Source organism: Pteropus alecto, unplaced genomic scaffold (assembly GCF_000325575.1).
Source record: "Pteropus alecto unplaced genomic scaffold, ASM32557v1 scaffold172, whole genome shotgun sequence".
In the NCBI taxonomy this organism is placed as follows: Eukaryota; Metazoa; Chordata; class Mammalia; order Chiroptera; family Pteropodidae; genus Pteropus; species Pteropus alecto.
Window position 1 is genome coordinate 346,483 of NW_006431924.1, and position 14,671 is coordinate 361,153.

At 33.8% G+C, this 14,671-nt stretch overlaps 2 protein-coding genes and 1 non-coding gene across 7 annotated transcripts in view; 1 reads left to right on the forward strand and 2 right to left on the reverse strand.

The window, feature by feature from the left end:
- CLEC1A (C-type lectin domain family 1 member A) overlaps positions 1-6,230 on the reverse strand; it is an 18,939-nt gene extending 12,709 nt beyond the window's left edge. The window contains exon 1 of the mRNA XM_006906847.2: positions 5,738-6,230. Coding sequence (XP_006906909.1) covers positions 5,738-5,852 — 115 coding nt within the window. The 5' untranslated portion in view covers positions 5,853-6,230. The remainder of the gene's footprint in view (positions 1-5,737) is intronic.
- Positions 4,521-4,639, forward strand: LOC112475539. The gene has a single exon (XR_003044747.1). It is a non-coding gene; the product is annotated as a 5S ribosomal RNA (ribosomal RNA).
- A 3,380-nt stretch (positions 6,231-9,610) lies between the features above and the next one.
- The window catches only part of CLEC7A (C-type lectin domain containing 7A), a 12,532-nt gene continuing 7,471 nt past the window's right edge, over positions 9,611-14,671 (reverse strand). For 3 of the 5 annotated variants that reach the window (XM_006906837.3, XM_025043361.1, XM_006906836.3), the window contains 2 exons: positions 14,546-14,664; positions 9,611-10,346 (listed from right to left, as the gene is read on the reverse strand). In XM_006906837.3, coding sequence (XP_006906899.1) covers positions 10,220-10,346; positions 14,546-14,664 — 246 coding nt within the window. In that variant the 3' untranslated portion in view covers positions 9,611-10,219. Of the gene's footprint in view, positions 10,347-13,430; positions 13,558-14,545; positions 14,665-14,671 lie in introns of all 5 variants that reach the window. The other 2 variants (XR_003044746.1, XM_006906839.3) reach the window with 2 other exon arrangements.

Below are 14,671 nucleotides of genomic sequence, written 5' to 3' on the forward strand. Positions count from 1 at the left end.
AACGAGTCTTGAATTTCCCCCCCCCCCTCTCTCTCTCTCATTCTCTCTTTCCCCCTCCCTCCCTTTCTCCCTCCCTCTCTCCTTTACTCTGTCTCTCCCTTTCTCCTTCAGTATTCACAATCTTCCCTGTTTTATCTAAAGATCCAGAGAAGCACATCCCTAGGGAGTTTCTATACCAGATATAGTCATTTCTTAGGAAATCAGGCTTCCATGATGAAAAGACTGGAGTTGAAAGTTTTACTTTTGCTTTTTCTTTGATGCTGTTTTCCCCTCTAGTATTTTTTTCTAACTGTGGGTTCAATGTTTCTGAATTCTATGGTCAAGTGACCCTGATTATAATGAGGTCTCTCTAGGGACCACCTCCACCCTAAAATAAGAAAAATAAGCTGCTTGGGAGGTGCTTCAGTTTGGCTTGGCTTTACTGTGTCTTTATTTCTTGGAAGAGAACTCCTGCGCTGTCTCCTGAGGCATGTTTAGAAAAAGGTGTGGACAGGCCAAGGACTGATACAAACATCCCTAGGAATAATAAGATATATATATAGGGAAAAAAACCAACCCTTTCCTGTATCCTCTTACTATAACTATATTGTAAAAAGGTACAGTGCTAAAATCAAAGTTTGAATACGAATTCCTTTGTAGTTACAAGAAACTTTGTGGATGAAGAGAGTCGTCATACTAAACCAATTACTCTTCAACAAGCATCAGAAAAGGAAAATTTTATACACCTCCATTTCCTGGGCCTATAAGAAATGAAACATTATCAAACATAGTCTATTAGTATGCCTCCAAGGTAGAAAAGATCATAAAAGCTGGAAAAGACAAATAGAATATAAATAATTTGCATGAAGCCACATTGCTTTTATCTTTGTACATGAGGCCCTCACAATGGAAATGTCCCTCCAGTGCCCTGTCTTGCTCTGCCTGGAAAAGATGGACTCAGCCTTACAGATCACATCAAATGTCATCTTGTCCAAAAATATGCACATGAGTAAACACAGTAATTTCTTCATTTCTATTTGATTCTGTGGCATATATATTCTATAGCACTACATCATATTGTCTCATAATTCTTGATTTAGATTATTCCTTCCAGCTTCTCCAAACACCCAAAAATAGGGTCTCCCCAGTGCCTACCCTAATGCTCGCTATTTAGTAGGTATGCATTAACGATTCACTGAATCAATTGATGCGATTTGTGTCATGACTCATCGATGAAAGGTTATGTTGTAGTCGAGAAAATAAAGCTAAAAATCTAGGGAAAATTGGAGACTATTGTAATTAATATGAATAAAGAAAGAATGGAACTTAAATTTATCATTAAGATTTTTTTTCTTAAATTCAAATAGGTTTTCATATTCTTTTGCTAGGAATACTTTTAATATTCAGCAGAAATTTTGGTCTATGAGTTATTCATTTTCCTTCCTCCTAGTATATCATTACTGTGAAGTGTTCTAGCTGTATTCTTTATCTATCTATATCTATCTATCTATCTATCTATCTATCATCTATCTATCTATTGATCATCTATCATATCTATCAACTATCTACCTATTATCTATCTATCTATCTATCTATCTATCATCTATCTATCTATCTATCTCTATCTATCTCTATCTATCTATCTAATCTATCATCTATCTATCATCTATTTATCTATCTAATAGTAGTATTCTTTTCAAGCTCAATTGAGTTAAAATCTGCCAGATCTTAAAAAAAATTCACCTCAGTTCTAACACTTTATCTTTTGTCTCTACAGCTAGGCTCCTCCTCAAAAAAAAAAAAGAAAAGAAAAAGAAAAAGAAAAAAAGAAAAACAAGAAAAAGAAAGAAAGAAAGGAAATTTCTTAAATTATTTATTTTCTTACTTAACAATGAGTACCTTCTAAACCCTCACTATTAAAAATTACCAATAATCTATTTTTCTTCTTATCGCTAAAACAGTAAATTGTTTTCAGCCTTCTTCTTCTTTGAACTCTCTATAACATTTATTATTGTTTTTAAAATTCATTATTCACTATTGTTGGCTTCCATTTCTTTTGAAGTTATTGTCTCTTGGCTTTCTAGATGCCTCTTTCCTGGTCACTTCTACACTGTCCACCATTCATTCTTAGTAGCTCTTATTGGAATCTCTTGCTCATTCTGCCCCTCAATTTTGCATTCCTAAAATTCTCTCCTTGGCACTCTTTTTTTTGGTCTTTTTATTTTACGTTCTCTTCCTCAGTGATATCACTCATTCTCAGAAAGTTTAATTCCTACCTAAATGCTAACAATTCTCATGCAAATATGTAGCTCAGAATCCTCACTTCCGGTCCACATGCTGTATACACAAGTGTTTGGGAGCAACTCCGACTGCGTGTCCCTTCTTCCACAGGCATCTCAAACTCCACCTGAATTCATTACCCTATTTCCTATTCCTCCTGCAGTTTCTATTTCAGTTATTGGCAGAACCATCTCCGTATTATCAGATGGAACCTAGTTAACATATGCTCTCCCTTTCCTTGTCTTTCCATTTGTCACCAGTCACCAGTTCTTTAAATTCTGCCTCCTTGACATCCTTTATATCTGATTTCTCCTCCTCATTCCCATACTGTTTTGGTTCAGGTTCTCCTAATCCCACGCTTACACAAGTACAAAATCTGGGTGTTAGCACATCCAGTTTCATATTCCTTCAATCCATCTTTCTCATTGTAGCCTAGATGTTTTTCTCAAAGCACAAAACTGATTACATTATTTCCTGTTTAGATGCTTCAGTGACCTCATTTTACCCCCTGAATAGACTCAGAATATTCAGTATGACATAATAGGTCCTCCTTCCTCCTTAACTTTCCGGACTTACCGCTTGTCAAGTTTCCCCTCTCCAGCTCTACACCTCAGCCATAACATATTGCTTATAGTTCTCTGAAACACAAAGTTTCTTAAGACCCCCAATGATTCTCTGATGTGTCTGCCTGTAGTGCCCCCAGCCCCTTAAATTCTCCCATTTCTGCTTCCATATCATGAGGAACATCTTAAAGTCAACCCAACTCAATGGTTACTCCTCTCAAATATTTCTTGATCTTCTTTACCCCTACCAAATAAAAGTAACCAAGCTCTCCATTGTACCATGGTCATGTTTTCATCACGGCATCTTAACACACTAATTACTGCTTTGGGAACTGTATTAGACTTTAAGTTTTCTTATAAACAAGGATAATATCATATTTGGAATTATATCCTCAGTACTTTGTGACAGGCCTGTCGTAACATGACCCCAAGTACAAGTTTGTGGAAGGGCATGACGGTATTGTCTTTCATTTTTACTATCTTTCAAATCGTTTAGCATTTTTTAAACACATTCACAACTTTTACATTTAAAAAATAAAATATAAAAATAAATTAATTAATATATTAATATATCATTTATTTTTATTAATTCTAAAATTTTCTAGTCATAATTATGCCACAATATTATGTTGAACCTTAATCTTCTGCATTGTCAAAAAACTCCCAGAGTGATTTCGTTCTGTTATTTTTATCAGCAAAATTATATCAGATCTATTTTCCTAAGAAATAATTAGAATTCAATAGTTATATTCCTCTAACTACTGCTTTATCACAAGATGAAAACAAGATATTTTACACATAGGATAAGATAACTATTTTCAGATATTTGCCTCGAAGACACTGCTTTGTAACCTCTATTTCTGCTGTTTCAATTTCCACTTCTTAACAAAAAAGGTTGCCAGATGCTTTAGTTAGTGTTTTATCCCACTCCACCTCCCTCTCCACCCTCCAACTTCAACAGAACTTATTTGTACACCCTGTTCCAGATTATGCTGATCACTAATCCTTGTGAGAGTTTCTGGCTGTGAAATGGTGAAAAATGAAGTTTTGGAAGCCACTTAAAGCCACAGCCCTAAGCACTGACTCTTCACGGGATTTATTAGAAAAAAATATATCTTATCCTATTACACATGTGTAATGGCTACAGAAACCAATACCCCAAAGTTGTCACTTTGTTTCACATCAAGGAGGCTGAAAATCTCCAGTATTCCCTCACAGTTTATTAGGTAATTTAGAAAAAAAAAAAAAAAAGCCACTTCAGTGAGTTTCAGTCTCGTTTAATAAATAGAAAGTGAATGGAAACGTTTAGTAGGGGAAAGGAAGAAAGCCTAAAAGTTATTTGATAAAGAGAAATGGAAGAGAACAGGGAAAAAGACGTGTGTCCAGATTCACAGAAGTAAAGAGAACCTAGATTTGGTCAAAGAGAAAGAACACATTAAGATCCAGGCACTGAGTAAATCTCTGATGCACACCAACACAAAAATGTTAAACAGAACACTTTAGGGATTCTCAAGGAATGGAATCCTGAAAGAAACTTAGGTTTTTGGTGTGTCTAATGTACCAAGGACTTTACAGAGCTGATCAATCTCAGTATTCATAGTCCCTTATTTATAAGAGGTTTTGTTACTTCAATTTAACATTAGTTTAAGTTAATATGAATCACTATGTATAAAGTGCTTTTAAAAATATCAGGCACTGGTCTATGGCCATGTCACCCTGAACACGCCCGATCCCATCTGATCTCGAAAGCTAAGCAGGGTTGAGCCTGATTAGTACTTGGATGGGAGACCACCTAGGAAGACCAGGTGCTGTAGGCATTTAAAAAAAAAAATGCCAGGCACATAATAATCACTATACACATGTTTATTTTCATTAGAATTTTATAAATGAAGAAACGGAGGCCCCAGGATATTTAAGTAATTTATCCAATATCACACAGTTAGTAAGTGCATACCTGGTCTTGTCTGTATTACAGTGTAAGACCATTTCACTAGAACTCAAGTCACGTTTTTGCTTTAGATTGGCTGAGTTGCCCAGGTAATAAGATTCTTTTTTATGTACGTAAATTCTCTCTTCTATAGACTAAAAAAATATATATATGTATATATTTTTTTGATTACTATGTCACAGGGTGAATTATTGGAAATAAAGCATAAGATGGAAGCTAAATGTAACTGAAATGAAATATTTTCATAATTTAATTCAATCATCTCAATAATAGTCTAGGAGTCAATAGAACAAAAGGGAAGGAGATGGGATGTAATTGCACCAGAGACTACCAATTAGATAATCGAATCACAGAATTTCAGGGTTAAGGGGACCTTAGAAAGCATTTGCTTTAATGCCCCCTCATTTCACAGATGATGAAACCAAGCTGCTGATGTTGACATGACTCACCCAAAGCCTCACAACTTCAAGCTGCAGAATATTATAACAGAATGCGAGTTGACGTATCTGCTTGGAATCTTCTTTCTAAAGCCATGAGTTCAAAACTAACAAAAAGGCAGCCTTTACAAATCTAAATTCTCAGATCAGGTCACAGATGGTAAATAAAACATCATTAGTTCTGGCCTTCATGGGATGGCGGGAAGGGAAAGGGATACGTTTTTAATTGTACATACAATCTCACCTTTATATGCTATACTATTCGATAAAAGCCCTACACCTTCAAATGCAAAGCACTCTGCCAGCAATAGAATCTTATAAAAACAAACATCTGTGTACATACTGAGTTTAATTTTTTAGTTGTTCTTATAGGTAACATGCAAGTGGTAGAAAGTGAACAATTACACATTATAGTAAATCGTGAAAACATTTTTCTGTCCTTCTTCTATTTTGTACATTCGTAGGAGAGAGTAGCCCATCTCGTGCATTTATCAAGAATCTGGCTAATTGGACTCTGGGAGACAGAGTACCTGTGTGCCCAGGCTCTGGCTGCTGGGTTGTAGTAGAGGCTCGAGAATGCAGGCTCATGGTGGTGTCCCCATCAGAATCCAGCATGTTCCTCGTGCTGCTGTACTTGGCCTGCATCAGGATTCCTGCAGGGGTGAGGATGTGCTGTGGTTAGATTGCCCCAAGCTGCCTGGCTACTGTGAGACAGTTCAGAATCCCATGCACTGAAAGGCATTCCTAATGGTCTTCTCTCCCAGCAAGTAACAGGGAAACCTCTGACTCCAGTTCCTGCCTGGAAAGACCCAGCCCTTCTCCTGTAAACTTGTACTCTGAATGCCAAATTGGTCAGGCAAAGGGGAAATAGCATGTGTTTTCTATTTGGGCGGTCTTGGTCTGAACAATTACTGAAGGGATTGTGCTTCTCAGATCTCTTTTGTTCATCTGTTTGTATTTCCTGTTTAAGTGGGGAAAGAAGGCAAAACTTTACAATTGCACCAAGGTTTCTTCAGCCTCTGCAAAACAATAATCAGTCAGAGGGATATATGTGTGTGTGTGTTTGTGTGTGTGTGTGCGTAAACACATATATATATACAATATGTGTATATATATATATGTGTATATATATAAAACCTAGTTTCTTACCCATTATACACTCACTCAGTCACTTAGATTAAATTTAACCTCTCTCTGCCTTTGTGGTAATTTCTGTGATAGTTAATTTTATGTGTCAACTTGTCTGAGCCATGGGGTAGCCCAAATATTTGGTCACACATGAATGTTTTGGTCACACTTCTGAATGTTTCTCTGAGGGTATTTTTGGATGAGATTAATATTTAACATAAAAGCAGATATCTCTTCATAAAACGAATGGGTCTCTTCCAGTCACTTGAAAGCCTGAATAAGACAAAAAAAACCTGACCTTTCTCCAGATAAGAAAATAATTCTTCAGCAGACAACCATTAATTTCATTTTATGAAAAAGTATATTGAAGCCCAACTAGATGAAGAAACTGCTCTAAAGTCACAGAATTAGCTTTAAAACTGCTTTCTGGTTATCAATTCAATGACCTTTCTTCTTACAATATATGGACTTGATTTAACATTTTATAGCACATTTGGTACATCATGATCACAAACAATTACACATTTTACTGGATGTAAAGACAGAATTATTACTACCTGTGACTTTAGGAAGCCAGGTAACAATCTGTGTCTAAATTTCTTAAACTGAGAACCAAATGAGAAGATTGTTTTTAGATAATGTTTAAAAATTATTCTCAAATCAATACAATAGGATTATGTTATTCTACCAATACTTTTCTATATTTTGAGCTTGGCTCAAATCAAGCACACTAAATATAAAGGAGTAGAGATGATGTTTGGGTTAGGACATCCAGGCCCTATGACAAATGGGTTAAGAAATATACATGTGGATTCATAATGAGTCTCAAGCTGTGTATTGCTCATCAGTTTATTCTAAATAAGACAAACCTAAAGAGACTTTTCTCTTGCATAATGCCTTATTGAAAGTAGGTAATCAAAAGTAATTTGATCATTTGCATTGAATTCATGTATTAGAAAATGTTATGGAAAAAAAGGCAGGAAAAAATTTGAAGATAAGTGAAGCACATATAAGAATGAAGCAGGAAGAAGGAATATTAGAAATCTCAATAGCTGGGGCCGGAAAAAATACATTTAAGAGGTGCTGATAATTATGATTCTAATGAAACAGCAAGTAGAATTATTTTCCAAACTTCAGTGATTCATGTAGATCCTTGATAATTTGCCAAACAATCTACATTAACGTTTTACTACTTACTTGTCCTTAAATACTTATTTTTTTTAACAATGAAAAAAACTTTTTTGAACACCTATTTTATTGCAGGTACCATTCAAGGATACATCAGTATAAAACAAAACCCTCTGTCCATTTAGAGTCTACATTCTATGGAGGAAAGCAAATAATATACAAAAAAATAAGTAAATAAATAAATAGTAGAGTTTATTAGACTATGATAAGAGTAATGAAGATATATAGAGGGTAAGGGACATTAAGAATATATGGGAAGAAGGGCTGCTGATTTTAAATAAGGTAGAATCAGCCTCATTAAGAAAGTGATATTTCTGCAGAGACTTGGAAGAGGTGAAAGAGCAGGTCTCACAGATTTCTGGGATAAGAATTGTTCAAGTAAAAAGAACAGGAAGCTCAAAAGCCCACATGGGGAAGAATGCCAGGTATAGCTGAGAAGTCACAGAGAAACCAGTGTCCTAAACGGAATGAGTGAAGAGGAGAAAAGTAGATTAGCTCAAAGGAGTAAAGTGGGCCACAGTTAATTGTCTTATAGACAATTATAAAAGTCTTTTCCTTTTTGTTTTGATTTTTTTTTTTTAACTCTAAGATATACGAGAAGTTGAGAATGTTTCAGTAGAGGGCCGACATGTTTGGTTTTAAGTTTTTTTAAAATTTTATTTTATGAATTTCAAATATACAGTATCGGTTAGACATTTATTTAGTTTATAAAACGATCCCCCTAATTGCTCTTTCTCTCCTCTGGCTCTATAGAATCACTCGCTATGTTTGAAAATGGACTATAGAAGGACAAAGGTGGATGCTGGGAGACTACTTTAAAGATTATTGTGAGAGCTCAGGCAAGAGCAGATGGTAGCCCTTGAATAAGAAATTGTTTCCTCATTACTCATCTTGAATTTATCCTTTGGGCATAAGTTCAGCTAGCGGCTATTTTCTCTTTTCTGTCTCTTGGAAAAGTGTGGACATTTTCTGTTCATTGTCATGTATATTTCCATGTAAGCTGTGGTATAAATAAATAGGTATTAACAAGTCAAGTTTAGTGTGCCTTAGACAACCTAGAGCAATCTTCTTTTACACCATCACTTTTGTCATATTCATGCTTTTATCTTTAAGTCATAGGTTATTGTTGCTTAGCCTATCTGTTCTAGGTAAGTACAGCTGGACATTCAGTATCCAGAATTATTTTCCTTCAGTATCATGATTCTTCCAACTCAACCAATTCATTTCGGGGACCCAGGAGGAACCAATCAAACCCAAAACAAAATTAAAGTACATGGCATCTCTTCAAAATTCCACCTTACATCTTAATTTAATTCTAAACTTGAATTATCTTTCCCTTTTCCTCATTTCTTTTTAGATAGTGACAATAGAGGTTTGTATATTTAAAAATAATAGTAAATTCACTAAAAATCTCTGTCTTCTTCTTTTAGACTTTTATATTTTTAAGATCCCAAATTTATTCTTTAACACAAAATTATCTACTACACTAGCTCTCCTCCAGTGCCAAATTAATCATTTTTAGAGAGAGGGAAAATTGTGGTAGTGTTTATTACACACGGCACAAAATTTGGAGGCCAAAGTTTGTTTGATTAACTTTTTTTTTTAATTAAAGTGAAATTCGCATAACACAAAATTAAGCATTTTAAAGTTAAAAAAATCCGACACAGTTTCTCATCACATTAATAAATGTGGGAAGACAGTAAAATGCCTCTACAATAACATGGAAATCCCCACTGGAAATAAAAATAGCACTAGTGGGAAAGTTTAAAAGAAAATAAGAAAGACACAAATCATTATATGAGGAAACATAGTCATGTTCCAATAATACCTTTTACAGCAATAACTGAAGAATTACTGAAAACTGCAAAATGGTAATCATAAAAAAATAATAAAACATGTTTTGCATTCCAAAATGTTAATATCTCTGTCAATAGAATTGGTTACATTTTAATATTTATTATCAGATCTTTTTTTGATTGATAGTATTTAAACAGAAGAAGTTTTCTTAAAACAGCAACGACAGTATTGCTGGTATAAATGCATTGCATTTGAAGAGGTCCCCCTTTAAGGAGCCGACATATTCTGGGCTATTTCATTGTAAAAAAAAAAAAAAAAAAAAAGGATGCAGTTGCTGTTTTTCTCATGATGTTTTTGATAATAATCATGACCATACTGATGAAAAAAATAATAAAATAGCTCTGATTATAATGAAGATACGTATTTTTAATTTCTTCCTTTAACTCTTCAGAAATATATAGTGCCTTCCACCTGTGTTTGATGCACTGATACAAGTAACAAATCATGGAAACACACCATGTGTCCTCCAGGGGCACTTTTTAAGGACAAGAAAATGACTCTGATAAAGCCAGAAATTAAAATCTCCTTGAAACACCAAGTATTTGTAGCTAAGTCTAGGTAAATACCAAGTCGATGGTAGAATAAAAATTCAAGTCCAACTGCCCTGATTCCCTTTCTAGGCCTGTTAATTAGAATATAATACTAGCTTAAAAATAGAGTTACATACAGAAATCAGTCTTTTCATTCTGTTTCTCAGCTTAGATTAATGTTGGCTAGGCTCTCTTAAAATTTCGGCATTTAATTTGAACTCAAATATCTCTCTTTTCTGTTTTGTTTTCTCCCCTCCTTAATATTTTGTGTACTTCTCTCTGTATCTTCATGCCAATACATGGTTATATCTAGAGCTGCTTCTCACAAATACTGTATGAGGGCACACTACAAAGTTGGTCATAAATTATTGACATGTGAATCCAAACACAATTGTGAGATGAGTTCTCCTGGGAAACTGTGCTTCTGATTTGAAACCTGTTAAAATAAAATACAATAAGGTAATTGGAATAAACATAATGAATACTGTCTACTATTTTACACAATATTAAGTAAATTGATGAGGGTATCAGTGAAACGAGTTTCTGAACTGTCTGTATTATTGGAAAAAGAAGCTTGAATTTAGATTGTATTCGTTCTCAAATGTTAACAGAATAGCCTTCATTATTAAGGCATAAAAATGACTCAGTTCTTGTTTTTGTTTTTTTAAGAAATACTATAGTTGCAAAATAAAGCTTCTGACAAGAAAGAAAACAATTAATATTCTATAGACAGTTCGTTACTTATCTCTCAACCTCTTACCTAGAAATATATTTATCAAATAAAACAACAGTTTAGTGAAACTATTATTGGGTATATTTAGTATGTAGAGCAAGTAGAAGAGTTATTCCTGAAAAGGATCTAGAACTAAAGGAAGAATCTTAGCTATCAAGGCCATTTAAAGGCAGGGCATACAATCCTATATATTTTGATGCACTCTGAAGGCAGAATTATATTAGAATACAATGAAAAGCCATTCTGTAAACTTCAAATTAATTCTACAAACATTTAATATATAATGTTAAGCACATTATCAAAAATAATCAGACATATAAAAAAACAAATCAACATGAATGAAAAATAGGAGAAAAATATAGTAGAAACAAATGCACAGCAGTATAAGACATTGGAATTATCAGAGATAAATGTTAAAACAGTTATATTCGGTGTATTCTATGAATAAAAAGAGAATATTGAGAAAGTTAGATGCTAGGAATTACAAATAGTAATGGGGTAGATTTAGAAAAACTAAGTTGAAATTATAGAACTGAAAAATTTACTGAACAACATTTAAAACTTGATGGATACTTTTAACATTAGAATAGCAACAATGAGAAAAAAATTTAATGAACTGAAAAATATGTCAAAAGTGAATAGACTGAAGAAAAAAGGATGAAAAATACAGGAAAAAGCAAACAAGACATATAAAATATTGTGAATAGGTCTATAATGCATGTAACTGAGATTCCAGAAGGGAAGACAGGGAGGAAGCAACATTGGAAGCAAGTATGGCTGAGACTTTTCCAAAGCTGAAAAGAGACATAGATTTAAAACATTTATTATCTTCAAACAGCTGACTTTTTAAAAACAATGATAAAATTAGAACACATTATAAGAATATATTTGAATAATTGAGAGAGAAAAAGCTAAAAATGTTTCATTTTATACTCAAAGAAATATTTTTTTAGAAAAGTTGGAATAAAACAATTTTAGACAAACAAAATTCAACATGAAAATTTTAACTCTAAAGGAAATACTGAAGAGTATTCTTCAAGTTTAAGGAAAATTACTCAAAATAGAATGTAGGAGGGGTAGAAAGGACTAAGAAGCAATGAAAACCATAAATATGTGGGAAAATCTGGATGAACTGACTGCATAAATTTATACATCTACTGTTTTCTACGGTTATATTTTTACTGAATCCAAGATACCATCAATAGTTGATGTACCATTTATTTAATCTAATACTGTGAAATAAATTCATCCAGGATAAGAACTTAATAGAAAACCCTGCAGAAATTAGAAAACCAAGGATTATTTTGATGGAGTCAATGAAAAATAAAACTGCAAAACAGAAAAGAATAACAATGAAAAGTGCATGTCTCAATCTTGCCACCAGGTGGAAGGTGGGAGGAAAAAAAATATATCGTCTGAGAAATTGAATCACAGGCTGATACTCATAGAGTTCTTTTTTCTGAATCCATAATACCAGTGTGTTTGAAAGAAGGAAGAAAAGAAGGAGGGAAGGAAGGAAGGGAGGAAGAAAGGGAGGGAAGGGGCGGGAGGGAAAGAAAGAGAGGAGTGTTTAATTTAAGTACTTTTGAGTTTGTGGTGCCTCTTTTTGACTGGCAGAAACAAATGCTAATCAATCTTGACATAATTCAACTTCACACCAGGCTTATATAATTATAAAATGCCAGCAGTTGTAAGACACATGCCAATTTGAGAGATACTAAAATGTAGAAAAATATGTGTCAGCATTAAGTTACACAAAAATAATAGAATGTAAATTGGGAAAAGAGTACACAGAGTAAAGGAATAGTCTAATTTTTATATTTCCCAGAAAAAAAAAAAAACATAAAAAGGCCAACTAGTATTAGATTTTGATAAGTGAAGAATACGTGTAATCTCTAGAGTAATTACTACAATATTAGTAAAAGAGTAAATTTAAGTAAATATAAGAAAAGATGGACTAATATAAAGTATTAAATCAGTTAAAAAAGAAAAAGTATATTGAATAGACCGTATACTTGTAAGATATAACAATTCTAAGCCTATCTGCATCTAATAATGTGGCTCCAACACATCAGCTATAATGTCTGCAGAATTCTAAGTAGAACCACAGTGGAAGATTTTAATATAATTCTCTTAGTATGGGAAGAAGTAGATAAAAATAAGAGAACTTCAATCACACTGAGTACATTCTCTGACCACAGTGGAATTAAGCTGAAACTTAAAACAAAAGGTTAACTATAAGTGCAAAGATATTTATAAATTAAGAAATACATTTTGAAGTAATTCATTACTCAAAGAACAACTAATGATGGAAAATAAAAAGTATTTTGAACTTAATGACAATGGAAATACATTAAAATTATAGCCTTAAATATACATATTTTAGAAAAAGAAAGGGTGAATTGCAGAAGTCAAGCAACTATAAAAAATGTTAGAGAAAAAATAGAAAATTCAACCCAAAAAATTGGATGAAAGGAAGTAATAAAGATGAGAACTAAAATTACTGAAAGAAAAATGTAAAAGACACAAAAAGAGAAAATCAATAAAACCAAAACTTTAAAAAGATTAATAAAATTGGAAAACACACCACTGAGATTGATGAGAAAAAGAAAAAGAAACAGGCACACACACAAACACACACACAGTCCAATAATAGAACATTAAAAGGAGAATGTAATTTCACTTCCTGCAGATATGAAAAAGAAAATGAATGACAATTGCAATGAGGAAGATGTCAATGCTTTGTAATGGTTAATTTTATGTATCAACTTGACTGGCCACACTCACATTAAACATTGCTTCTGAGAGTGTCTGTGAGGGTGTTTCTGGATAAAATTAGTATTGGAATCAGTGAACTCAGTAGAGTAGATTGTCCTCCCCAATGTGGGTGGGCGTCATCCTATCTGTTGAGTGCCTAAACAGAACAAAAAGGGGGAGGAAGGAAGAAGCCTTCTCATTTTCTCTGTTTTGCTGTGTGAGCTGAGACATCTTATCCTGCCCTGCCACTAGGGCTTATCCTACCAACTCCTCTGGTTCTCAGCTCTGCACACTTGGACTGAATTATACCACAGGTTTTCCTGGTCCCCAGCTTACAGAGGACAGATCATGGGACTTCTCAGTCTCCATAATCATGTGAGCTAATTCCTCATAATAAATATCCATATAAAAATACTTCCTCATTTTATATGTATGAGTCAGAGTTCTTCCGAGAAACAGAACCAATAAGAGATTTACATAGATCTTCTCTTGATATCCCTAATTAATACATACACAATGAGGAAGAATTCATAATCATGCAAATGTGAAAGATGTTTAAAAGAACTTTATGAAATGTGAAATGTAGTTGCTTTTAAAATCAATGATAATACCTTATATTACACATTTACCATGTGTAAGACACTAGCTAAGTGATTTTACTATTATTTCCTTTATCTCAAAATCCTGAGAGGTAGCTACTATTTTTATTCTTATTTACAGATGAGGAAAGAGGGGCTCAAAAAGGTTAAGCAACTTATCTAATTTCACACGCAAGTGGGCCATTCATGGACTCAAGCTGAGACTTGACTCCAGAGCCCATGCTCTTAACCACAGTTTTACACTGACCAATAGTGACTACCCCTTACTGGGAACTTCAAACAGGTACCAGATGCTCTTCTGATGAGAAAGTTGAGGGAACACTTGTGTTGATAGCACTAGATCGCCATGTGGTTCTTTTTACTATAAAGTCCTCTGCTACTCTCTTCTTTTCTTTTTTCCTGGCTCATTTTTTTCTTTCTCCCCATCGCTATTCATTATTCTCTCTGTCTTTCTTATATATGATCAACAAATCACATTCTCAACTGCTTGACATGCTCTGACCTTTCTGAGAAAGGATATGAGCCTTTGTCTCTCCAGATACTTACAAGTTAGAAGAAAACATTGAACCATCTTCCCAGAGCCACGGTCCCTCAGTCTGATGGCGAGAGAGACCTATCCAAAATGAATTATCAGGTTGGGAAGACACTTGCTTTCTTACAAATTCCTGTAGG